The 26,008-nt window shown below is 47.8% G+C and overlaps 1 protein-coding gene across 2 annotated transcripts; it reads left to right on the top strand.

Annotated features, from left to right (window-relative positions):
- Positions 1–1,429: 1,429 nt before the first annotated feature.
- Positions 1,430–25,849, top strand: mnta (MAX network transcriptional repressor a). Of its 2 annotated transcripts, XM_012825232.3 has the most exons (6): positions 1,432–1,825; positions 7,111–7,726; positions 8,105–8,146; positions 10,205–10,316; positions 22,163–22,355; positions 22,572–25,849. In XM_012825232.3, exons 1-6 carry the CDS (start codon positions 1,753–1,755, stop codon positions 23,483–23,485), a joined length of 1,950 nt encoding a protein of 649 aa, XP_012680686.2. In that variant the 5' UTR covers positions 1,432–1,752; the 3' UTR covers positions 23,486–25,849. The 2 variants fall into 2 exon arrangements, with proteins under 2 accessions (XP_031429066.1, XP_012680686.2); XM_031573206.2 differs by lacking the exon at positions 8,105–8,146 and having other exon boundaries at positions 1,430–1,825.
- Positions 25,850–26,008: the final 159 nt, after the last annotated feature.

Raw genomic sequence — 26,008 nt, forward strand, 5'->3', positions numbered from 1 at the left:
ACCACTCAGTGATAAAAGTCTCTAGAAATGAGCCTACTGCCAAGTTCTATCATTTTAAGTTTAGGCCTTAAGATTTATGTATTTAATGATGCAAACCATGTCTTTAACATATGTTAAATGTTAAAGCACCAGTATATAATTAACTACTTTTAACTGCATGTTCTCTCATAAACTTGGAGGAAGTTTTATGTATGAATAGGTTTCCATTTGGACGTCTAGTCACGGCCCTTTCCTATGCAGCCGAAGCACTGCACAGGAAGGGGTTCCGGGACTGTATTTTTTCATAGTTCTCATTTAGTACATTTGTTCATCTAAGGATCTTTCAGACAATTTTTGCAATACAAAAATAACCTGTAACAGGAGCATAAATCTGGCCAGGGTGTATGGTTGTAAATGACACATAAAGCATGCCACTCCCTAAACATGATTGTTTGGAGGTTTTAACATGTATTACCAGATAAGAAATGTATACCCTTCTTTTCTCTCACTGCCAGACTAATGCTGTACAACCTAGGTTTCCATGGAGACTGTCACATGATATACCTATTTATACAGTCAACCCATGTATCTTGGCAGTCGGAGCGTGATTTGTCTCTAGGCTCAAAAACTTAATTGGGTCCAATGCAAAATGACTTCAAGGGACAATATGGACGGCAGGTTCATGTTCAATACAGAAAGATATGCTGTCAATTATATTTCCAGTCAATACAACAGTTGCATATCTTGAAACTGAATGCATTTGGCTTTGTTTCATAGAATATTAAAATGAACAGACCCAAAAAACTACAATATCCCCTCCCCCATTATGGAAATATGAGCGGTCAAATAAAAGATAATCGTTACTTGCTTCTTGTGCCTTCAGTCTTAACCTGAGTAGGCGCCGAAACACGACCGTCGCATTGCCCCGCCCCAATCTCAGTGTTGGAGTCTTCCCATTGGCTGAGTACAATTTCATATTTTTTTTTACCTCAACTTAACAGACTCAAGGCCGCTACAAAGCGACGTTTGAAAGAAATGCTTCTTCACTTGTGTCTGATTTTTATTCTGTGTACACGATTCACATGCGATTATTTCGGCTGTGTCAAATTAAGGCATCTACGACGTATACTATAAAAAAATGATTCACTGAAATGTGGTAATGTGTCGCAGCCACTTCCTCATAATCTAGCCAAATACAGCGAGCGGGAAGCCATGTGTGCTCGTACCATGCTTTGTTGTTCCTCATGCTGATAGGCTAGTCGGCTTTTGGGTATTATAATCACCAGCGCCCGCTTCCCACAAAACATGGAGGGAATCGAAACCGCGCCCTCCTAGCACATACTTTCTGAGCACGCACGTGACACGATTTTGTCAACTTTAACCGATGCTCGGGTGTTTTACGTGTATTGTTGATTTTGAATGTAACTGTTTCTACGTGTTTCCGCAGTGTTAGCTTGGCTAACAGTATTGACTGTTTCAGTACTCTCGTCCGTGTTTTGAAAAGGTTTAGGGTGGTGGGTGTGGCTATGAACTATGGGCGGCTCTTGACCCGCTGCTGTGTGCCCCGTTGTGTTTTATGCTTACGTTCGTCACCGCCATCTTGTTGCAACTCCTCTGCGCGAGTGGGAAGAGTTGTGCGAGGGGGATCCAGCCACGACTGTTTTCTTTTTTTTTATGTTTCTGGCGCGTCCGGTGGATCCCACTGGGAAGTCTAAAGTGCCCTTTATCATATATTTTCTTTATCATCTGGAGTAAAACAGTTACGCGCCAGACATGAGCATCGAGACACTGTTAGAAGCAGCCAAGTTCTTGGAATTGCAAGCCCAGCAACAACAGAAAACACGTGGTAAGGAGGGGATGCTAGAGCTTTGGGGGTGTTGAAAATAAGCATAGTAACGTTAAGTAGCAGCCAGTTGCTGTGTTGCAGCGGAGTCCATAAATGTGAAATCCCGGATCTGCAAAGCATTTAGAATCTGCGGCCGACGTGTATAATATTGTGTCAAATGTGAAATGCAGAATCAGATACAGTGCCGTTTGCGCATATTTAATCTCCGTGAAGCCACATTATTAGTAGAAAGTGGAACGCTTTCGTAAGGTGTTCAATGTGACACAAGCTGTGTTTGCAATGCAGGGCGCCTGATAGCGTGAAGCTAACTTATTTGCATAAATCAGGTTGTTCCTGTCGTATGCTTAATGGTCTGATGAAGATAAATTTGTCGATAGAAATAATCGCTTAATCTGATATCGGAAGGCATATTCGCTATAGCATACGAAACATGCAGCATAGTATAGTTAAATAGCATACATCAGGTAGAGTGTGGATTGCGTGAAACTATGAACACTTCTGATAAATTAGTTTCTACCGTCGGGTCGTTAACCTTCACTTTTGGGTCTGCTGCAGTCATAGCGTTTTTCTAGCTTTCTAGACAGGTGACTTCTGCAACTCAAAACGTAAATAGCTTTGTGAATAGTCTTCTTTAAAGTTTTATGCTGATTTCATTGTAGGTCAGACCTCTGTCTACAAGTTCCTAGTATAGACCTGCCTATGCCTTGGGCGGTGGCTTTGTCTGATGGTTTTACATAATGACCTGACATCGTCGGGATATCACATTACACTGAGTATTATTAGACTTTCCTTTAGGGTTATGCTTCGTTTTTTTCAGCAATTATCATTCATCATGTGCAGTAACAGGCAAACTAGAGTATGTACACACAAAAATGTGGTGTTCTGGAATAAGTATTTGTTCGGATGTCCTTGTTACTGCAGCGAGCTGAACTGGCGCGTTCTTGTTCGCTACATTCTAGCTGTTGTCTGTTGACGACATGTCCCGTCTATCTCCGCCCCTCAGTCGAAACCGCGTGGACAGAGACCGCCCCTTTTCACCATGTGCACGGCAACGCGGCACTCGTAATGTGCTACGGTGCAAATGCTACTTTATTGTGGTTGGCAAGCTATGTGTATGTAGCAATCTAACGAGTTTAACATTTGTCAAACTTTGTATCGTTTAGTTGCAAATACGCTACTCTTTGCTTCCCTCTGACTCACCCAATTTGAAACATTGTCATTTATTAGTGTACAGTCTACACATTTAATCCCCACCCCCCTCCAGTCACTCCTACTCGGCGAAAAAGGTTTTCCTTCGCTCATTGGTGCAAGTCACGACGAGAATCTAGGGCAGCTAGAGTCTAGTCAAATTATCTATCTACGTATTGTCTTCTAGAGTTGTCTTGTACGTAGTAAAATGCCTGTAGTAATTAGAAAATGTATTGTTAATGGAACTCATTTATTCTCAATGTATATATCTGAATTGGTAGTCGATACTTTTATCACTAGTCGTTACTAATATCATAAATACAGGAAATATTCCATTCCTTGGCGACATCTGTTGTTAGTGGTAATTAAATAAATGTGTGTTGTGAATAGGTGACCTGCGGTCAGACTATTCCAGAAAATAGACACTGAAGCTTTCTTGTGCTAGGGAACACAGTGTTGATGAAGCTCAATGGCCACTCCATACACCATGTTCCCTTTTACTTCACTCTACCAACCCTGTAGGTCAGGCTTCAGGTTGAGAGCATTAGTTCATGATTTTGATCTCAAGCACATGTTTTGATGATTTGTGTAATGGACTGCAGTCCACTGCTGATGGCATGTGAATTTCACAATAGTTTGGTTGACACTCACTTGCCTTTGGTTCTTTTAAAACCATCTGTGAGTTCATATTATTATATTTGTGTCGATGCCATTACCTTTTTGTGTCAATTGTATTAATGTTGTGTCAGAGTAGCAACTATGAAGTATGTAAATTGATTTGAGGTTCAAGCTATAATTCTCCCATATGACTATGAATGAGGATCTCAGCCAGTCACGCTATATCTGTGGTGCTGCTTTCACCAGCTGTCAAACAATAGCACACATCCCACACTTTGAAGTGTAAGTGTTGTTGAGTAAGGTGGTGTGAGTGAGTCTGTGTGTGTGTTTCTGTTACCGCATCACTGCACCCCACTCTGCTCTGCTGGGGGGCGGCCCGACAGCAGACATCTGTTCTGCATTGGACGCAGAGCGAGGCGCTCGTCACACAGTTCCCGCATTGGCTGAGCTGAGCTGTCAGGACACTGCGCTCCCGCTGCCTGCCAGCCTGCCTGCCCGGGACCGGAAAGGGCGAGAGGTGTGGGTGCTACCCATCGCATTCTCATTAGGCAACTGTACAAGCAGTTATGAAGTACTGCACTCTAGCAACCGTTTCATGGCCTGGTTCTGATTTGATGCCATTTATTTACTTACGTGAGGTTTCGCCCCAAGTATGTGGTTTAGTGACAAACCTGGGTTTGAAGTTCTCTCAGAGTAAGTGGTAAACCTCCTAATAGAAGAGCCCTGTGGCTCCGTTCTCCTAGCAAAACAAAGCCATAGGGCTCTTCTATTAGGAGGTAACCTACCTAGCTTTGTCACTAAACCTCGTACTTGGAATACCCCCAGGTCTGGAAAAGACCTGAGATTTGTGTGTTTTTTTTTTTTTTGCATTCTCGTCACATATTTCTTGGCTTTTTTATCTTGGTGATTGGTCATTATTTAAACTTGAAAGGCAACTTTTTTGTAATGTGATTGGGAATCCACTTGGCCACTATGAATCAGGAAGAGGTCTGCATCCCACATTGCCTGATTCATTTCAGTCCTTTTCTCTGCAGCTCTGCCAAGTGGGGGCCATTATGTGCCTTTACTTGGGGCGTTTAGAGAACAATGCAGAGAAAAGCTGCCTAGTCACTGCTGGAGTCAGTGACTCACTGGATTGGATAACGTGCCTCTGTGTGATGGTGTCAGCCAGCGTGTGTGTGTGTGTGTGTGTGTGTGTGTTGGTGTTTTTGTCTTTTTCTCCCCCTTCCAAAAGCTGTAGCAAAGAACACAAGCCCTCCCATTGTACAGCTCAGCACACACTTCAACACTCTCATTGGTTCCTGTATGAAAGAGAATATTGAGATCGTCCTTGAGGCAAACTGGACTGCTCTCATAAGTGTGCAGTATTAAGACTGCTTGCCTGAACACAAGCCAGTGTCCTATCTTGAAGGAGCTGTTCATAATATCAGCTGCAAGTTGCATCCATTTGTCTGGGAAGAGGGGTCAAACATTTTCTACGAATTACAAGATAGCCCTCCATATTGACAGGGTCGAACGAGTCCATCTGTGCCTTGTGATTGCTAACGTTGCTGTTTCCATAGTAACTGGACATCCTCCTTTCACAACCCCCATCCTCAGCCCCTGTGGACTGGTGGCGCATGTGCGTCTGCGCCAGGAAACACCCACTCTGATGGGCCAGCTGACTGGCGCTGGGTTGGGGTGGAGATTCCTCTGTTTGATTGTGTCCCCCTTTCCCCAAACAAGTGTTGTATAGTCTTAGGAGAACGCCCCCTTTTTGACACTGGCTCAGTCACTCTCAGAACTGACTGGTAAACGACCTCACCATGTGTTAAAATAATGAAAACACATTAAAGATACACAGTAGTCTTTCCAGAAGCAGATGCGGCCACGTAGCCAGACTGATTGGCCCAGTAAGTCATATAGTGTGGAGAACAATGGCTTTTATGACCAGGCCCAGGTGGAAACTCGTGAAAGGAGACTGCCGTTAGGACACAGGACATGTGCTCTTTGTTAAGGGCCATTTGTTGCGTTTCATTAAGATAAGAATGTCCCTGTTGTGTTCTGTGAGAGATTGTCCACTGCCGAAAAGCTCCTTTACGCTCACTAGGAATATATATCCGAGTAAGTGCCAAAATAAGGAGCTTAGCCCTGGAATTACAGAACGCAACAACACGGTGGCTTCAAGGCTACCATTTCTCCCTGAAATAGTGCTTTGACAGCGTAACATGACTTGGATTTAACTTCTCAGGGAAAATCAGCATTTACCGGCAGAGCTCTGATAAGTCCTTCTCTCTTCTCCATGATCAAACCACAGCTCCTTTCATACCCTGACGGCCGCTCAACCCTCCTGGCAATAAGACAAGGGCTTTCTCAATTTCATCATCATCCGGTATTAGCTCACTCTGTTTTGATTCAGTGGAATTTTCTTAACAGCAAGATCCTGCCAATTTAACTGTTTGTTTTTATCAGCCCTGCCACATAAAAAACGTCACGACTGCTTGCAGTACCAGACACATGTTTGCTGCTGAGCCCAGGCTGAATCTCACCCTAGTGAAAACCCAGGATGTTTTTTTTTGGCTTCTTCTTCTTCCCTCTTGCAGGGGCGGTCTTCCCTCTCCTAGCTGGTCTCGGGTCAGCAAAAGCTGCATAATTCATTGACTATTTAAGGATTGGCTGAGGTCCAGGGGGCAGGGCCTCATCTTCACTCCTGAGCGTGTGGCGGAAGGCGTTGTTAGGAGCAGCACAGGAGAGGCAGAGTGGGGTGGGGGAGTGGTAGAGAGTTTACCAGAATCAGGTTTCCATGAAAGCTACGCTAAAGTAACCGAAGCCCACACCACGAACACGCTGTGCTTTACCAGGGGATGAAAAAGGGGCAGGGGTTCTCTCTCTCTAGCTAATCGCCCATCATAATGACTGACCCTTCTTTTGACACCCAAGTTTGTCGAATCAGTGTGAGGTGCCTTGCTCTTACTTCTCAGCAGTGTTTTGTGACTGTGTGTGTAAGTTTGTCTAAAACTAGTTGTATCAGAGGTCAAATGTCATACAGCAGCATATGTGCAGAATGTTTCCTGCCCTGCTGTGAATCTCTTAAATGTACCTCAGCAGCCTATCCTGGGATCACAGGGTCAGCATGCCTAAAGGGAAACAAGCGTGTGTGTTCTATAATGTTTTTTTTATCAGTTTGGCCACAGCACGCTTGGCAGGCTGTTTTGAAACAATATCATATTTTCCGAGCCATTAGTTTGCCATTTATTTAGCTTTGGCGGAAATGTAGGTCAGTGTGACGCTGTGTGTTTGAAGTATTGATTATATGTTCACAACATGGAAGTTCATGCCTGAAACATCTAAATTGTGTTTGTCCAGCGCACAACCCGGAAAGTGCTAAATCAGAGTTGGTCTTTTGTGCTCGAAAACCACATCCTTTTATTTGTGGTGTCTGGCTGGAGGTGAAGTAACTAAACATTTGACGAGTGACCCTGTCTTTTATTCCTTTTCAGAGGAGAATGAATTAAGAGAGCGACTCCGTCAGGAGCAGGAAGCAGAGCAGAGGAAGAGGACCGAAGCGGCGGCAGCGGTGGTCCAGGCTGTGCGGCTCAACCACCACCAGCACCATGTCACCTGGGTGGAGGAGCCCAGCGGCCTGGAGCGCCGACTGGCCCCCATCCCGCCACAGCCTCCCCCTCCCTCACTGCCCATCGCCGTCATCCCCTTCTCTGTGGTGCCTTCCACCCCCACCGCCTTCCCCCCGGCCGCCAACACAGCACACAGCCCCCCCAGCGTGCACCACCACCTCCACCAGGGCTCCCCCAGGAAAGATGTGCGCTCCCCCACCAGCCAGCATGCCCACCCTCAGCACGTCCTCATCTCCCCTGAGCCAGAGCCCACCTCCATGGCCAAGCCACCGGCAGCCACCAAACAGCAGCAGCAGCAGCAGCAGCAGCAGCAGCAGCAGCAGCCACACTTGGTGCAGCCCTACCCTGGAACCATCGTCGCGGCGTCCCAGCTTGTATTGCCTCCTCAGCCGGGGACCCCACAGGCACAGCTCAGCCTAGTCCCTAGATCGAGCCCGCCAGACGACAACCGCTTCATGGACGGGAAGAAGAGGCCAGGAGGGTGAGTGTCATGCTTGGGTATGAAGGGGACTTTACCACAACTGCTCGGATGTCCCCAGAAGCTCTGTGGTTCATGGAGTAGTAGTCTTGACAAGTGTAGCCAGATTGATACTTGGATACTTGATACTAAGATTTTATGTGGTGAGAATACCCATGGCATACATTGACATTGATGGCTTCAGCAGCTTGGTTGGCTATGTATGTTGTAAGAGCTCTTATCATCATTGGTTACTTGGTTGATGAGTTGTGTTGCAAGCACCCCTTGTCATGGTCTGGCATGTTTGTGGAGTCTGTTTTGTTAATTGGAGTGTCTCTTTGGTTTGTTGTTGCCACGCCAGAGGGGAGCGTGAACTGAAAGCTCTCTGATCTGTGTTTGCAGGGCAGGGACCAGAGAGGTGCATAACAAGCTTGAGAAAAACAGGTGGGTCCATTAGTCTTGCCAGCCACTGCGTGCGTGGAAAGAATATTTCCCCCCGCTTTTCAAGTTTGTTTCCCCTCTTTTTTTCCTTCTTCCTGAATACGTCACAGAACAGAAAGTGTGTGTACACAGCTACATCGGGGCCCAGCCAGTCAGCCCAGTACACTTGTGACTCATTGCCTGAAGTAATGTTGAAATGTGTCAATAGGGAATGAAACCACTGGTCCTCAATGGAAAACAGTCAGGTCTGATTGAGTTGGCTTTCCTATAAAGAGGTTACAACAGCTCCATTCCCGTACCTCTACATCTTCGAGGTAGAGTATGCAACAGAAGTGAGTACACCCCTATCACTGAAATGTCAAATCATCCAAAATTGTATCACCAATTGTCCAGCAATTGTATAACTTCCACGTTTAACAGTAGTATATTTGCTCTTTTGTAAAATTACGAAAGTTACGATTTACTTTATTCAAAATATAGGCCCCACATTAGGACCTCAATGCAAAAAAGTCAGTACACCTTTCATTCCTTGGATTCAAATAATTTGTTTTTACAATATTTCGTACGTCCACCTTTATTTTTGATTACTGACTCAACCCTCAGCATGGAGGATACAAGTTTTGCACACATTTCTGGAGAGATGTTCTGCCATTGTTCAGTGACTATTCTTTGTCAGCTGCTATTTGCTGGAAAGTGTTGCTCTCCCTTTCTCTTTTAAATACCCCAAAGGTGTTATAGTTTTCATTTTTCCTTCTTTAGAAACTCTTGTGTGATTTTGGCAGTGTGGTTGGGATCATTATCATACTGGAATGTTCCTCTTCTGCCAAGCTTCTGGAGACTGGGAGTCATCATTTCTGCCAGTATTTTGGTATATCCACAGGCATTCATGGTGCCATCTCTGAATGTCATCTCCCCAAGATCTTTTGGACTTGCAGCCCCATATCACACTACCTACCTACCTACCCTACCTCCATGCTTCACTGTCAGGACCATACATTCACTGCTAGTCCTGGCCAGGTTCATGCTAAACATGCTGGACCCCGGCTGAGCTGAACAAATGATCTTGGTTTCATCTGACCAAAGAATGTGCTCCCAATATTCGTCAGGCTTCATTTCATGATTGTTTTTAGCAAAGTTTAATCTTGCAGTTTTGGGACAAACAGCAAGCAAAGTTTTCTTATTGGAGGTCCATAGGGGTTGACGTTATGCAGTGTCCTTCGCATGTTCTGAGCTGTCACAGATTTCCATTGATAACCCTTGTGGCAAGTCTGAAGCAGAGCTAGATTGTGCAAGTAGCGCAGTGTCCATGGCATTATTTTCGGGCGGCCGCTGCCGCTCTGAGTAGTGCTACTATGGCTCGTTCTATACTTCCTATTACTGCTGCAACTGATTAGGAGTTGGTCACCGATCTTCCTCAATCCTTTTCCATCTTTGTCAAGTCTCACAATCAGATTTCTCATGATCAGATTTTCAATTCTTCTGGCAATTCTTTCCCATGTGGAGCCATGATGCTGACATGCAGTTAGACACAGCAGCCCATAGGTCCAAAATTGAGAGCGCTGTGGTGTTTTAGGTCATTTTAGAACCACGTTCATGCAATTAGGCTAATTGGAAATCACAAGTGTACTCAATTGTGTTTCAATGATCACAAGTTTTCTAACGTGTGTGTCAGTGATCACAGGTGTCTTCACTTTTGTTACATTGAGTTTCTTCTTCAAGGTCTGTGTCTTCCAATATAGTCTTTCTAAAGTATTAGTTTTGGTTCTTAAGAGTAAATACTCTACTTGTAAACTTAGAAATAATACAGTTATTGAGAGGTGATACAATTTTGAATCATTTTAACATTGAAGTGATATTGCACATGGATGTACTCATTTCTGTTGTAAACTGTCTATTTGTTGTATCAAAATAATACCCAGGCTTGCTATATGCTCAAACGTCCAGTGTAGGAAACAGGGAGATGGGTTTGTCTGGGGTTCTGCAGAAGCACTGGTAGGTGCATCTGCACTGCAATGATCCGTCCTGAGCCACATCCTTCCCTCTCTCCCCACCCCCCTTCAGACGGGCCCACCTGAAGGAGTGCTTCGACACCCTGAAGAAGAACATTCCCAACGTGGATGAAAAGAAGGCGTCCAACCTCAGCGTGCTTCGCAGTGCCCTGAGGTACATCCAGGTGAGTCCCGCTGTCTCTTCGGTCCTCTGCTAGTTCTCAGGTGAACTTTGACCCTAAGGGAAACTGTCAGTCTGCCGTGCCTGTTTGGGCAGGAGAGGAAGTATGACTTGACCCTGTTGAGTTGGATGTGTGAAGGCTTTTAATGTGACCTGCTGAACCCTCTTCAGAGAAATCTAGACTAGTTGAATATTGAGATGGCTTCCTCTGGTGTTACTCAGGTGAATGGTTACAGTTGTATGCAAAAACTAGATCTGTATTTTGTGGAATACAACCCCTGCAACAAATTAACCATCAAAAGTGAGGATTTCTTCAAATGTTTCTCTACTTCTTTATTTAATTTAAAGTTAAAAATAGAAAAATAATTAACAATAATTATGGCAAGTGCAAGAGTTTGGACACCCTTCCACTTTAAATTCCTAGAACATAACATTACCTTTTTGTGCCTTATGTGACTCATTAGGGCTTGTAAATTGGAATGGTCAGCTGATGGCAATTCCAGAAGCTGATCAATTCTTTGACTCCTGAAATGGCAATACTCAACAAACATAGGCTCCTCTAACAAACTAATCTGATGCCCACAAAGCGGCAGAAGGTTTTGAAAAGATATCAAAGCTTGCTATTTACAATGACTGAAATGTTATTAAGAAATGGCTAGGGGTAGCTGTCAAGGGAACACTTTCAGATAAGACTGCATGTCTGCTGGGGAGAGAGGCCTAGAAAAACCCCTCACGTGACTCAAAAGACCTGTGGGAAGATTTCTCTGACACAGATGTGGTGCTGCACCATTCCACTGTGCAGTGCTTGTCTACCTAGAAGGGTCATCAGAGGGAAACTTCAGCAACGACCTAATCATCAATATTAATGTCTGTAGTGTGCAAAGTAACATCTAAATAACCCACGGTCGTTTGGGAAATAAGTGCCATGAGCAGATGAAGCTATAATTGTGTTATTTGGCCACAGCAACCAAAGGGGAAAAAAGGGATCCGTATATGTTGAAAAGAACCCCATGACAGCTGTTAAACATGTGGGTGGATCTATTCTGTTTGGGGATTTTCTAGAAGCGAGTGGCACAGGAAACATCACATGAATGCAGAGAAGAGTGGATTCTTCTATATATCAGCAAATTCAGAATGCAAATGTCATGCAGCCTGTTGTGTTGCTTCTGACATCAGGTCTGAGGGTAGTCTCTGCTACATGCTGAAGGAACCCAGGTCCACCATCAGCTGCCAATACTGCACTGAGTTGTGAAGGCCTGGGCATTATGCTTGCCGTCTCCTGCTTTAATGAGGCAGATGGCCAGCTTAACTGGTTTTGCCCTCCGGCAGTCAGTGATGGCCCAGGAAATGGACTCTGTGATGGTCTTCAGCCCCTGGTCGTGCTGCCATCCATACCAGCCTTCACTCAAAGCCTTCGGTCAGCAGCTCAGGATGTGCTCAAGGGATCCTGTACTTTAGTAAAGAGGTATTGTGGTGACTCAGACATGCTCCAGCAGTGCACGTTGGATGGGCTGGAGAGGACATTAGAGACTGCCTGCACTAAGAACTTGATACAGTTGATATATGATATGGTTCTACCCAACATAGGTCCAAATGATCTTTATTTTCTCCACTTGTTCCCATCCCATTCCTGCTGTGCCATTCCCACTGCTCTAGTTTACCTCATCCTGGATGAGTTGCCACCTTTCCTTTCCCCGAGCCTTGTCATAGTGGAGGATTGGATTGGTATCTAGGCCTGCTCTTCCCCTGGCCACGGTTCCAGCCAAGAGTCCACGGCATAGCCATAACTCTGCCTGTTCCCCTGCACCCTCTGCCCTCCATGTGCTGTCGCTCGTCACTGCTACCCCTGCCCTGGAGAACTCTGGGTCTGTTGACTTGCAATATTGGAGCACTTCCCCCTGAACTGGCTGATGTTCTTAGAATTGTCTTCTTTTGGAATCCACACGCCTTCTGTGGAACACCAATCCTGCACTCACCCTGCCTCATGTCACCCGGATTCTCCTTCAGACCCGATGCAAGAGCTTGGGAGAATGCTTGTACGCCTTGTAGGTTGTTCCATTTGGACCTGGTTCTGACACAGCCTTCTTCACCCACCATATCCTGCACTTCCTTCAGGACTGGCTCCCTCATGTTGAATGGTTCAGATGGTCGTAACACTGGGCCCAGATCACGGCCTCTGAGTCACTGAAAATGTACTGAGGAATTGATCTATTTCCTCTTTTAAACAGGCCAGGGGTCCACTGCGCTTCTGCCCAAGGAGAATCCGACAGTGTTTGATTGACATGCGGTCTGTTTCCAAGCCCTTCCCCTCCTGTGCCCTCGGTGTGGGCTTACTGTTACCTTTTTGTTCCTAAGTTGGTAACAGAGCATTCAAATTTGAGCTGAGCCTCATTGTTTAATGTGTCTTTGCTGCAGGGGTTCTATTTACTTCATTCACTTTAAAAATCAACAAAGTCTGTCATTTCCACAGGGGTGCCCCAACCTTTGCATACAACCGTATGCTTCTGTAAGCAGAAGACAAACAGAAAGAAAATCTGATTTTGGGCTGCGTGCTTTCAGAGGAATTTAGTGGATGCTTTTATAGGGAGGGGGAAAAGTGCACAGACAGACAGTGAATTTATGAAAAGGACGTGCTGACCTGGTAAGTCTGTGTCTGGCAACCACAAATGAAGGGGAATATGCCTTGAAAAGCAGACAGTCTTAATCCCAGCCTGCTTGTTTGGGAGATTGGATGACGGACGTGAGGGAAAGGGTCTAAACTCGGCAATTTCTGACACACACATACAAGCGCTCTCTCTCTCTCTCTCTCTCTCTCTCACTCTCTCACACACACACACACACACACACACACACACACACACACTTCGAAAGAGGAAGCACTGGTTTGATGACTCAGTCTTTTGCTGAGGTGTGCCGGGTTGTCTCTCCACAGTCCTCCGTCCACTCGCTTTCCCTCTCTCTCTCTTTCCCTCTCTGTCTTTTTTCCCCTCCTCCCTCTCCCTTATTCCCCCAACCTCACCACAGAGATTTAAACTTTTATAGGTTTGATTTAGCTGTTGGTTGGATGTTTGTTTAATGAGAGTGTATGATTGGGCTCTGAGGTGCTTAGTCATGCAAAAACAGAGGTGCAGTTTTGTGTTCCAGCCTGACCATGACCTCAATTGAGTGGAGGGTAAAGTGAGAGGGTTGTTTTCTCTTTCTTTCATTCTCTCTTTCTCTCTCTCTCTCTTCCTCCCTCCCTCCCTTCCTGCCCTTTTGTGCTAGTTCACCTGTTGGAACAGAGAGTACTGCTCCTCCCCTCCACACACATAAACACATATGCACATACACTGACAAAAGAGAAGACCTCTAGGATGAAGAGAATGAGGGAATACGAGAGGAAAACAAGAAGGAAAGAGAGAGAGAGTGTGAATGAGAGGCCCGTAGTGGAGAGTTGGGATCCTCCCATATAGCAGAGGTGCTTGATGTATCCCGCAAGATGCGTGGTGACGGGGGAAAGTAGGGCAGCGCGCCCGTGTGTGTGTGTGTGTGTGCGTGCGTGCGTGCGTGCGTGCGTGCGTGCGTGCGCGAGAGTAGAACTCGTGTCAGCGGCGCGGTGTTATGCAGTGCTAGTCCCGCCCTCTGCCTGAGCCGCGTGGTGGTTAGTGTGTGTGTGTGTGTGTGTGTGTGTGTGTGTGTGTGTGTGTGTGTGTGTGTGTGTGTGTGTGTGTGTGTGTGTGTGTGTGTGTGTGTGTGTGTGTGTGTGTGTGTGTGTGTGTGTGTGTGTGTGTGTGTGTGTGTGTGTGTGTGTGTGCGCGCGCGTGTGGGAGACTCTGTATGCATGCTGCGCTGCTGGCTGACTAACCCAGCAACACTGTCTTTCCCTTGAGCAGCTCAGCGCGGCTTACGGTGTATTTAAAGCACATGGCTAGTCAAAAAGAGACGACCATTTTTCCCTGTCAGCAACTGGGCAATTAAAGAGGACGAGCAATTAGAACTCCCTTCATCCTCAAAAAAACACATTCAGGAACGGCTTTTCTTTAGTCCTTCTGTTTAAATATAGTTCAAAAGAATAGAAGTGCAAACATTAGCTATGGTCTGTTTTTATGACGCCATGGAATTGTAGGCACAGTACAGACAGAAAGTGTGTTGTCAGAGTACACAATGGCATAAGGGCGGTTTCTTGATATGGTGTCTGTCTCCTGCTGCTGATTAGACGAGATTAGTTTATTGTCTGCCAGGTCATGCTGTCTCGTGGGTAATTGTTGCTGAAGCGCAGGTGTGTGAGAGAGAGAGAGAGAGAGAGAGAGAGAGAGAAAATATAATGAGGAGGGCTGAATGAGGAGTTTCAGAAAGAACAGGGTGTCCCTTCCACAGTCCTCCCCGTTTGAAGAGGCAGCCAGGGGCGGCACTCACACACACGCACACTCTCTCACACACACAGCGGTGCAGATGGGATTTTTGAACTGGGGGGGACGCTAACATCGCCTAATCAGCTGTGCAGAGTTATTAACTGATGATTGTCGCCTTACGTAGGGAGAGTGGTGGGGACGGATCAGGGTCACTATGAATCTGGGGGGGACATGTCCCCCCCCGTCCCCAGTGCTATCTGCGCCCCTGCACACACACACTCTCACACACATCAGGGGGAGAACAGGGCCTCGGATCGCATGCGTGTGCATCCATGCAGTCTTCCCCCTCCCTTTTTTTTCTCTCCCTCTTTCTCTCCCCACCTCTCTTTTCAACACTCTGACTCTTTCTTTCTCGCTAGTTCTCTTTCCCTCTTTTTTTTTTTCTCACCCTCTTTTATTTCCTCCTCCAACCCGAAGGCAGAGCGTGGCCATGTGACTAGAGAGCGTTTCTACAAGAGGACTGAATTGTCAGGTAGCAGAGACTGGATGGACATGACTTCTCACCTGAATACGTTTCATTTTTATTCTACTCTTTAACTGCCAACTCCACCTTAGATGATTGGGCCAGCGCCTGCTCACCTCCAAAGGTCAGCTGTGTCTGCCTTGCTGAAAGGTGGCCGCGTGGCCAGTAAGCTGCTGCAGTTTTGGAAATGGCCCTGCTTACTGCCTGACCCAGTTTCCCCTTTTTCAAAGACAACAGCTGCTTTCATTTTCAGTTGTACTGTGTCGCATTCTGTAATACTGTGTATAGCCTAGCTGTTTACGTTATCTTCTCCGCTATCAGATGAAGAAGTGTGTGTGTGTGTGTGTGTGTGTGTGTGTGTGTGTGTGTGTGTGTGTGTGTGTGTGTGTGTGTGTGTGTGTGTGTGTGTGTGTGTGTGTGTGTGTGTGTGTGTGTGTGTGTGTGTGTGTGTGTGTGTGTGTGTGTGTGTGTGTGTGTACTGAGTCAGGTTTCACCTGTGTGTAACACGGTCAGTGTGGCTGTGGAGTAGAGCGCCCCTCCTCCTCCTCCTGCTGCTGCTGCTGCTGCTGCCTCGTTCTGGCCTCTCTGGCCGCATGAGCGCCGAGCACATGGCCAGCCGAAGCCACGTGACGTCACCCCCCCCATGCCAGAGCCCTCCCCTTCCACTCAGGCTGAGCTCAGTGAGCGCTGCCCCGCCTCTCCTCTCCTCTCCTCTCCTCTCCTCTCTCGCTCTAGTCCTCTTACTCTCTTTTTCCATATTCTCTCTCTCGCTCCAGATCGCTCTTTTGCTTTTTATTCCTCTTCTCTTGTTCCTCTCTTGTGCACGCTTTCATCCATTGCCCCCTCCTTTCTTGTGTTTGCTTTCTCTCTGTCCCACGTTCTCTCTCTCTCTCTCTCTCTCTCTCTCTCTCTCTCTCTCTCTCTCTCTCTCCCTCCCTCTGTCCCACTGATCTGCTTTCTCATGTGCTGGGAATCTGTGCTGCGGCACCACCAGTCCCCCTGATATTTATGTAACGTGCGTGGTTGGATGAGACCCTTTTCCATAAAATTCAAGCCCACAGATATCTCTCTCTCTCTCTCTCTCTCATTTTAGTCAGACGAAACTCCAAAATGTACCCAGTACATAAGTTGGAAAACAGGCTTGACCTGAATCTACCACCCAAAAATAACATTCCATAAATAGTGATACATTTATTAGTCTAGAAGAGATAGACAAGATGTGTTTATTATCAAGTAAGGTGTTTTCCCCCTGGAGTGTGTGTGCATTCTTAGAAAGCCAACTGAAGTGAGAGCAATTTTTTATAATAGCTCTAATTGGAAATCCACTCTGTGCGAACAAAAGCAGACCCTTATTTTCGACTGAAAAATCGGAAATAAGAGGCTGTCCACGTCTATGTGTGGTAACGTTGGCCTCTATCTCTGTGTGTGTTTGTGTGTGTTTGTGTGTGTTTGTGCGGGGCTTAGAGGAGCAGCAGGGAGCCTCGGGGTCAGACGCTCACCGCTTGGACTCCGTCTTCCTGTTGTACAACACCACATCCTTCCGGAGCCGGACTTAAAGGGGTTCTTTTTTAGGGACTTTTTTTTTATTTTCTGTGCCCTGGCCAAATCTGTGCAGTGTCTGTGCTGGCCAAATCTGTGCAGTGTCTGTGCTGGCCAAATCTGTGCAGTGTCTGTGCTGGCCAAATCTGTGCAGTGTCTGTGCTGGCCAAATCTGTGCCGTGTCTGTGCTGGCCAAATCTGTGCCGTGTCTGTGCTGGCCAAATCTGTGCAGTGTCTGTGCTGGCCAAATCTGTGCAGTGTCTGTGCTGGCCAAATCTGTGCAGTGTCTGTGCTGGCCAAGTCTGTGCATCCTCTATTAGTGCTGAGTGTCATATCTGTGAGCGGGTTCAGACGGGGCATTAAGGGTAGGTGCTGGTGGTGACGGCACTGTGATATTCCCACTGGGTAGGCTGAATGCTGACAAGCAGAGTCCAGTTAGTGTCGCAGTGTAATACAATGCGTTTTCAAAATCTGATAGATGAAAGCTTCGACTCTACCCTTTCTCTCCCACTCCCACACGACACCATTACAGCATAATAGTGATTTAAATAAACAGCTTTCAGTGGAAGTGGGGATGGGGTAACGTTAATGGACGATACTTTCACGTTAAAAGAAGTATATTCCCATTAGCCAGATGAAATAGCCATTCGCATTATAAACCTGTTCATTTTTTTCCAACTGCTGGTATCATGTGGTTTTCCAAACTCTTAGTACCACAGTTCTTTTTCAGTATTGGTATACAGTGCAACCGAAGGTGTGACAGACGTATATTAGTGCGGATAATGGCGGAGCACTTAGTAAAGTGAGAGAAACTGCCGGAAGTGCTCGGGGCCATCCACCCCTCCATGGATCCTTTATGTTGCCTTGGGAGCCAGGAGCCACGTGAGGCTTGTTAGTCATGGTTGGAATTACTGCAGACTGCAGAGTAGTAGGTGGAGGGAGGGTAGGGAGATGGAGATGGTGGGGGGGGGGGTAGAGCGGTTACCAAGCAGACTCAAACTAGAGTTACGAGAAAGGAGAGGATCCTGCAGAGGCCATTTGAGGAGGAGCGTGTTTGTAACGTGTCACCCCTCCCTCCCTCCCTCCCTCCCTCCGTCCTTCTCCTCCCCCCTTCCTTGAGCTGGAGCTGCTGGTTGACTGGCCTCATGTGCTGCAAAAGTGAGTCAGTGAGTGCAGCAGCCCTGCTCTCATCCCCCTCCCTCCCCCCCTCTCTCCCTCTCTCTGTCTCTGTCAGGACATGTGCGCTGCACTCGCATTGCATGTGGTACTGAGGGAGCTGTGTTTACCTTCCTCTCCCGCTCTGACCTAATCAGACAGGCAGCTCCACTTACGTACACACACACACACACACACACACACACACACACACACACAATCACAGGAAGACACAGAGACCTCAGGGACATACACAAACATATACATATACACAGACGCATGCAGACCCCACAACACACACACACACACACACATACAGCACATCTTGCAGCTACACATATATGGATCCAGATTCTAGACTTTCTATTGGACTCCCAGTCCTCTCAGCCTCTGACACACACACACACACACACACCGTGCTCATGGAGGATTAGAGGCTCTACAAGGAGTTGGCCAGGGAGTCACGAGATGGGAGGGGAGATTGCTTATGAATGTGTGTGTGTGTATGTGTGAGTGAGTGAGTAAGAAATAACCGCCCTCATGCTGGGCTCATGTTACGGGGGGGGGGGTGTGTGTGTGTGTGTGTGTGTGTGTGTGTGTGTGTGTGTGTGTGTGTGTGTGTGTGTGTGTGTGTGTGTGTGTGAGGCTGTCTGACCCAGCCAAGCAGTGAGCCAGCAAGCAGGCAGAGGAGCTGCAGCTATGGCCTGTGGGGTCTTGGATTATATAGTGTTTGGATACAGCCAGTATGTTGTTGTATGTATGTGTGTGTGTGTGTGAGAGACTCCATGTTGGAGTGGAATAGGGTGGCTCATGCTTTTGGCAGGCTGTGTGGGGGGAGTGGTGGGGATTACTGTTGGTGTGTCGCACTGCTCTCCGTTTATGTGTGTGTGTGTGTGTGTGTGTGTGTGTGTTTGTGAGGGTTGGTGTATGTGTGTGTTTGTGGGGGTTGGTGATTGGGGCCCTACAGAAGGAGTTCAGGGGGTTTGAATGTTTGCAGAGCAAGCCTGATGGCTGGTGACTAATACTGGTAGGCACGCACAGCTGGGGCAATGGGCAGCAGAGGCTTTGGCTCTCAACTCAGGAGCTGTCAGACACACACACACACACACACACACACACACACACACACACACACACACACACACAGAGACAGACATTTAAATGCACTCACGCATGCTCACTTTAACAGACAAGCAGGGAGTGTGGGGGCAGGGTGGGAGCTAGCCTCTAAGAAAGCCCTTCCCCCCTTCCTCAGGAGAGGTGGGGGTTGGCTGGCTTAGGGAGAGGGGGTGGGGTTGGGGTTGGGGTTGGGATTGGATATTGTGGGGGACATCATGACCAGGTCCTGTAACACCATCTTTAGACACACACACACACACACACACACACACAAACACACAGTGAGCCTGTGTGATGCGGCACCGTCCTAAGTGCAGTGTGTGGGGGGGGAATCCAACAGCTACGCAAATGTGTGTGTGTGGTGTGTGTGTGTGTGTGGTGTGTGCCACAGCATTCTACAATAGTGCACTTCACACTGACACTGTGCTCTTCATGAATCTGGTTGCCAAGGAAACTACGGTGGGTTTTCAGCCGTCGCCTTGACAACAGCAGGCCACTCTGGCATCTCATTTGTTGAGACAAAGACCCGCCCCAACTGCCTCGGTAAGGCAATTACCCCCGCCCCCATTAGATATTGTAACTAGTGTTGATTGGAACAGGACTCCATCCATCATCTCAAACAGAACCTGGTGAGCTAAGTTAGCGCTAGCAGCTGCTGCATGGCTGCTCCCAAGTGATCCAGCAACATTGCCGGAACAGTTGTTGTTACTGTTCCCTGCTTTTGTTTGTCAGGAGGGGATGGGGGGGCACATATGTGGAGAGAAGGGGGTATCCAAAGACAATGGCGGACACCAAATGACGCATCTCAAATGACAAATGGAATGCCAAGTGCTGGGTTGGTGGTGTGTGTGTGTGTGTGAGTGTGTGTGTTTGTGTTTGATCCTCAGAGGTACAGTAGTCCACTGGCTCCAGTGGGTTTGCAGCCATTTATATTCACTGGCCTCTGTGCCCTCGTCATGCCACAGCCCAACCTAAGATTGGATTATTTGTACTTGTGGCCCCTGTCTCCCTGTGGCCCCTGTCTCCCTGTGAGGTGTTCAGTGTCACTTTCTCTCTGGCCTCGCCCATTCGTATGTGGGATCTCCAGGTGACGACGATGGGAGTCTCTGATCTGACTGTCTGGCAGACAGCGGTATCCTGCCTCTCTCTCTCTCTCTCTCTCTCTCTCTCTCTCTCTCTCTCTCTCTCTCTCTCTCTCTGACCGCCCCCCTGCGTAAGGCCTCTTAAACGCCTTAGAGGAGCCCCAATGCTTTGGGCCTGTGTGGTGCACCAGTGTCAGCTGACCCATTGAGAGGGGCGGGGCAGGAAAGTGGGTCACAGAGGCCCGTCCTTGTGCCTTATAAGGCCCGACTTTCTCTCTCTCTCCCCTCCCTCTGGTAGTATTCCAAGGCTTAGCGATGTCTTTCCACTCTCCCGCTCACTCCGTTTCTCTTTAGTTCTACCCGGGTTTGTTCAGATGGGGAAGAGTGGGGCGAATGGAGTGGTGGTTTGCTGATTGCTGGCAGCCTGCCTCGTCTCTCTTACTCGCTGCTCCGTGGGCCAGATGGCCACACCTGATTGGCTCCTGACAACACACGCACACGCTCACATTAGAACACACACACACACACACACACACACACACGCGCCACATACATGCCACTGACAGCCGCCGTGGAAACAGGAGGCGAGTAGCTTAAGTAATATAAGATGACTGTTTTTTGTGTGTGTGTGTGTGTGTGTGTGTGTGTGTGTGTGTGTGTGTGTGTGTGTGTGTGTGTGTGTGTGTGTGTGTGTGCGAGAGTAAAATACACATCCAGCTGGGGGCATCATGTGGGGGCCTCCACAAGGGAGGTGGAAACTTTCAGAAGAAAGTTAGAAGTGGAAAGCACTGGAGTACACTCGCGTGCACACACACACACACACACACACACCTACACCTACCTACCTGCGTAAATGTACACACATTAACCTACAGGCCATCCACTTCCATCTTCCTGTCTCCCCTCTGCTCACAGACTGCTGTTAGAATCTCCTTTTCCCCCATTAGGGTAGAGTGGGGTAAGATGATCCCGTCAGTAAGCCCACGTGTATCTGGGCAGTCATACACAATTTGTGTAATGCAACCCTACATTTTGTTTGCATTGACAATTTTCATCTTGCTGTGGAAGAAAGAACCATGTTGATGAAGTGGGAAATTATCAACAATTATATTTAGAATTATACTTTAAAATCTGGTTAATAATATAGTTTTCTCACATGGCTCAACTTACCCTGTCAGCTGGACACAAGACCACTAATTTGAAATCCCATTTTTTGTTTGTCTAGTTGAGTTAGGCACCCTGCTAAGGTTCAATTGATGGCACACGTCCTGAACTTGTATGGTGTGCATTCATTTTCTTGCAGTTTTCTATTCCCCTTGGCTATAGGGCGACTTAAGTAAAACCCCTCTCATCTTACCCCACTCTCCCCTGCTGGACAAACCACTAATCTAGGGCCCTGCTCCAGGCCTTGAATCAATTTCTTTTTTCCCCATCCTGTAGTCCTGACTCTTTTATGAACGTTGTCCTGTAAGGTCACTCAAGGCCTCGCACAGGATGTCCACTGGATGGTGAATTGTGTGCTGGTCCGTGAGAGAGATCTTTGGTGCGTTGGCTAATTAGCGCACTCCTGCCATCCTTGCTCCCTACTCCAATGACCCGCATTGAGCCACGGGGGCAGGGTGGGGCGAGCCGTGATGTTTGACTGTCGCCTGCATTACGTCATTGCTCGCCCGTTTGAGTCGGCAGCGAGGCCTTAACTAGGTCATCTGGCGCTTCTGTTCTCTCATGATCCGCTCAGAACCGGCAAACACGGAACAGTGACTGCTGTCTACAGTGAGAGTGAACATGAGTTGAGTGTGAGTGGCTGTGTACGACACACACACACACACACACACACACACACACACACACACACACACACACACACAGTGTTCCATCCGCTCTTGCCCTCCAGCAGGGAAAGCATGTGTGGTTTGTGGTCCCATTTGCAATGTGTTTGTGTGGATCTGTTCTGGGTTGTACTCGAGTTAGAGTGTATGAACATAAACCTTCTGCTCTCAGACTCAAATGTACAACAAGGCTGAAGCCTGGTTGTGTGTGGGGGATGACTATATATATATTTCTATGTGTGTTCACCCTCTCTCCCTCTCTCTCTCCGCAGACACTGAAGCGTAAGGAGAAGGAGTTTGAGCACGAGATGGAGCGTCTGGCACGGGAGAAGATCGCCACGCAGCAGCGGCTGGCCGAGCTGAAGAACGAGCTGAGCCAGTGGATGGACGTGCTGGAGATCGACCGCCTGCTCCGCCAGACGGTGCAGCCCGAGGACGACCAGGCCTCCACCTCCACAGCCTCAGGTCAGTGGCAGCACTCAACACTGCCCTATCAGTCAATCAATACTATTCTATTGATGGAGACATTTCTTCTTATTATTGATGCCATTGACACTGATTTGAGCATGTTAGCTTTACAGGCTATACTGACTTCTGTCTTGGTGCCGTCAAAAGCCTGGGGAAATGTATTTTTTGTTATTTGTTTGTAATCGTTCTGTGTTTTTTCTCCTGTTCTTTCAGAGGGTGAAGACAACATCGATGAGGACATTGAGGAGAACAGTTCATCTGGTACCCCCCCTAAAGTGCCTCAAGCCCCTCAGCCTGAGCCCAGGAAACCCTTGGCAGTCCCCACCACAGCTGCCCTGCTCAACAACAACAACCACCATCACCACCACCACCACCACCACCACCAACCCACCACCACCCAGCACAAGCTCTCCCCCCAGCTGGCCCTCTCCGCCGCACAGACGGCCCCAGTGCAGACTCCCACACTAGCCTCAGCTCCGGGCCCCACCACCATCCGCAGCCCCATGGCAGCCTTCAGCCCAGTCACCAGCTCCCCCCTCCAGCTGATGGCCCCCCAGGCGCTGCTCACGGCACACGCGCACATCGTGACCGCGACTAGCAGCAGCGGCAGCATCAACAACGGCGTGGCCAGTATGGTGCAGCCCACCGTCATCGCCCACGCCGCCCCCGTGTCCCACGCCTCCGTCATCCACGCCACGGTCAACCACATCTTCCAGCCAGCTGGCAAGCAGCAGCAGCAGCTGTCACCACAGCAGTCCGCCCAGCACGTCCACCACCCCCCTCGCGCCACGCTGGCCCACCTGGCCCCCGTCACCGCGCCTCAGCCCATCGGCCACATCACCGTGCACCCAGTGGCCCACCTGAGCCAGCACCACCTGTCCACCATCTACCCACAATCCATGGCCACCGTCACCCAGCCGACCATGGTCAGCCATATCGCCCACACGCTCTCCCACGCCCAGATCAACGGCACCTCGCCCGCGCAGATGGGCAAACCGCCGACAGCGACGGCCATGGGGGCCCAGGTGGTCGCCCACCACCCGCAGCTGGTGGGGCAGACTGTGCTTAACCCCGTCACCATGGTGACCATGCCCTCCTTCCCTGTCAGTACACTGAAGCTGGCCTGAGGTGGACGACGACAACGAAGATGATGGGACACAGATCTGAGATCTGTGATGAGGGGGTGGGGACGGCAGAGGCCCATGGTGCAGGGAACCCCCACTGCTGATCCCATGTGGGTGGCAGAGCGGACTGACTTGGGTTTGGTCTAGGTTTTGCCGCTGTAAAGAACACTCAGTACATTCCAAATAAATACACACACATACACAAAATACAGAACTCTATAAAGAACTATAATAAAGACTTTATTAATTAAAATACTGAAAAAAGGCATTTATAAATATCTATAGCTATATATTGACTTGATAAAAACAAAAAAATGTGTTTGTGTGTGTGGGGGTAGAGCAAAGGGTATGTTGTCTCGAGTGATTGTTTTCTACTTGCTGTGCGTATTAGCTTGTGAAATCTTGGGTCATGAATTCCCACCAAATTCCAGAGATACAGAGTGGCACTGAGGTGCAGTGCGTCGGTGGGTGTGGGCACGCCTGTGTGGGTTTCATTGCCTTGACATGTACCAGTGCACATGAAGTACCAAGCGCTGAGAGACCAGGCCACATGCTTCGGATACAGTCGGAGTGCTGTAAAACCTCACAGATACTATATGCCTCACTTGGTCGACCCGACGTTGTTGGTGTTACTGCACCGTAATTACTGTGGATCGAGGTCCACAGGTTTATAGTTCGTCGTGTCACTGTCGGGCGCAGACCCGGTTGTATCACATTCAGGCGCTATGGCTGAAAAGAAGCCCCTTGAGGACATTCAGATTTCTATCTGAATTCTCGAGAATCACCTTCGACGAGGATATATGGTCCTGTCTCACCATTCCCGGGCATACGTGGGTAGTAGTTCATCTGGGGATTCCTGGTTGGAGCAGAGCCGTGTTCGTTGCCTTTCAGTGCCTCTGGTGCTCCAGTGTTATATGTTGCACTTCCGCCCTCTGCTGTCCAGCCTGGGCTACTGCACCAAATCCCTACTGTGACAAATGACATTTATAAGTACTAGTTCCCAAAGCACATATTTGGGGCAGGATCATGGCATTGAAAAAGAGCATCCGAAAGTATATCATGGCGCAAAGTAGTGTTGGTCCCAGATGGACATTGTGAATGTATATAAACGCGATTCATTACTGCATTGCATCGTATGCCTTTGTCTTTGAAGAAATGATAGGAATGATTTGGTGTGAGTGGAGAAAAACACTGGCAATCAGATTTTGGAAAGCCTAAAAAATATATATATATAATGTCCCTCACACTTGGTGAATGTGTTAAGCTAGTAGGCTTATTGTGGTGTGGGCACTGTGGTTGACCTGCATGTGTTTGCTCATGTGCAGTCGTAGCGAGTAGTAGCGTGTGTGTGAGCTCTCCAGGAGCTGGCGACAGACAGTGCACCAGCAGAGCCCCTGAGCTTGTGTATGTGTGGATGTGACCGACCCCTCATTCACCCAGGTAAGTGTACGCAGTGCCCGGGTACACCATTACCCGAGGGGTGAGACTGCCCATCCGCTCATGTATGTAAACGTCAAGTAGTCACAACTGTATTTGTGACAGACCACCTCATGGCATCTTCAAAATGCAGGGAAGTCACGTGTGCGTGTTGGAACTGTGACGTTACTGCACGAGAGGGTCTTGACCTCACACTCCACTCCCATGCGGTGTGTTTGAGCCTATATGGCGACGGATGAATCAATGAATGTCTGGCTGGATGGCGTTGGCTTACTTTGGTGAATGACTGAATGAATGGCGCTACCAGAAACCCGCATTAGTATTCCATTCCATTCGGGCGTAGTGGCACGCCGAGCTCATGGCGCGGTCCGGAGGCGGGAGCTGCGCTTGCATAACATTCACACCTCCAACACTGTGATTTGCTGCTCATCCGCCCCATGACCAGCAAAAACTGGTTTACAGCTGCACCATTTCAACTGCCAGACAAGTTCCCTTAGTTTATGCTTGTGTTCGTGTGAGTGTAAGAAACCGTAAGAATATTTTAAGATATCTTTTTTGGCTACGTTGTCTTTTTTTCTATGTATGCACATCTTGGCATATGAAAGCATTCACCTTCAAATTTATGTATTTTAACATTTTGACTTGCCTGGTTTAGCATGTAGTTCTGTTGTAAGGTTTTTTTTTCTGGGACCATGTACAGTACTGTATACAATGGGGCAACTTCTCAGACCTCTTCCCACATTGATATTATATATACATGATGTGTGTTTTCCCTATGGAGAAAGTTAAAGTTGTATATAGCCTGTAAACTTGGGGCTGCATTTAGATCTAACTGTCCATTATGTTTAAGAGAACTGTATGAGGAAAAACGCAAAAATGAATACAAGAGAACAAAATATGAAGATACTTAATAAATCTTGTTACGTTTAACTGCTTTGTGAGTGTCACTTCCTTTATTCTAAGGTTATGTGTTGGTTAATAGTGTGGCTTACAAGGTCATTTAAAACACCATCAGAAAAACAGATGAAGCAGGTTGAACCAGTGTGTTTTGTTATACATGGTGTGTTTCAGAGGAAAATGCTGATTGTT

Source organism: Clupea harengus, chromosome 9, assembly GCF_900700415.2.
Source record: "Clupea harengus chromosome 9, Ch_v2.0.2, whole genome shotgun sequence".
Lineage (NCBI taxonomy): Eukaryota > Metazoa > Chordata > Actinopteri > Clupeiformes > Clupeidae > Clupea > Clupea harengus.

Excerpts from the sequence above, each read along its gene's own strand:
- mnta (XM_012825232.3), top strand. The coding sequence starts at position 1,753 with ATGAGCATCGAGACACTGTTAGAAGCAGCCAAGTTCTTGGAATTGCAA. Across the intron at positions 1,826-7,110 it reads GCAACAACAGAAAACACGTG|AGGAGAATGAATTAAGAGAG; the intron begins GTAAGGAGGGGA and ends ATTCCTTTTCAG. Across the intron at positions 10,317-22,162 it reads GTGCCCTGAGGTACATCCAG|ACACTGAAGCGTAAGGAGAA; the intron begins GTGAGTCCCGCT and ends CTCTCTCCGCAG.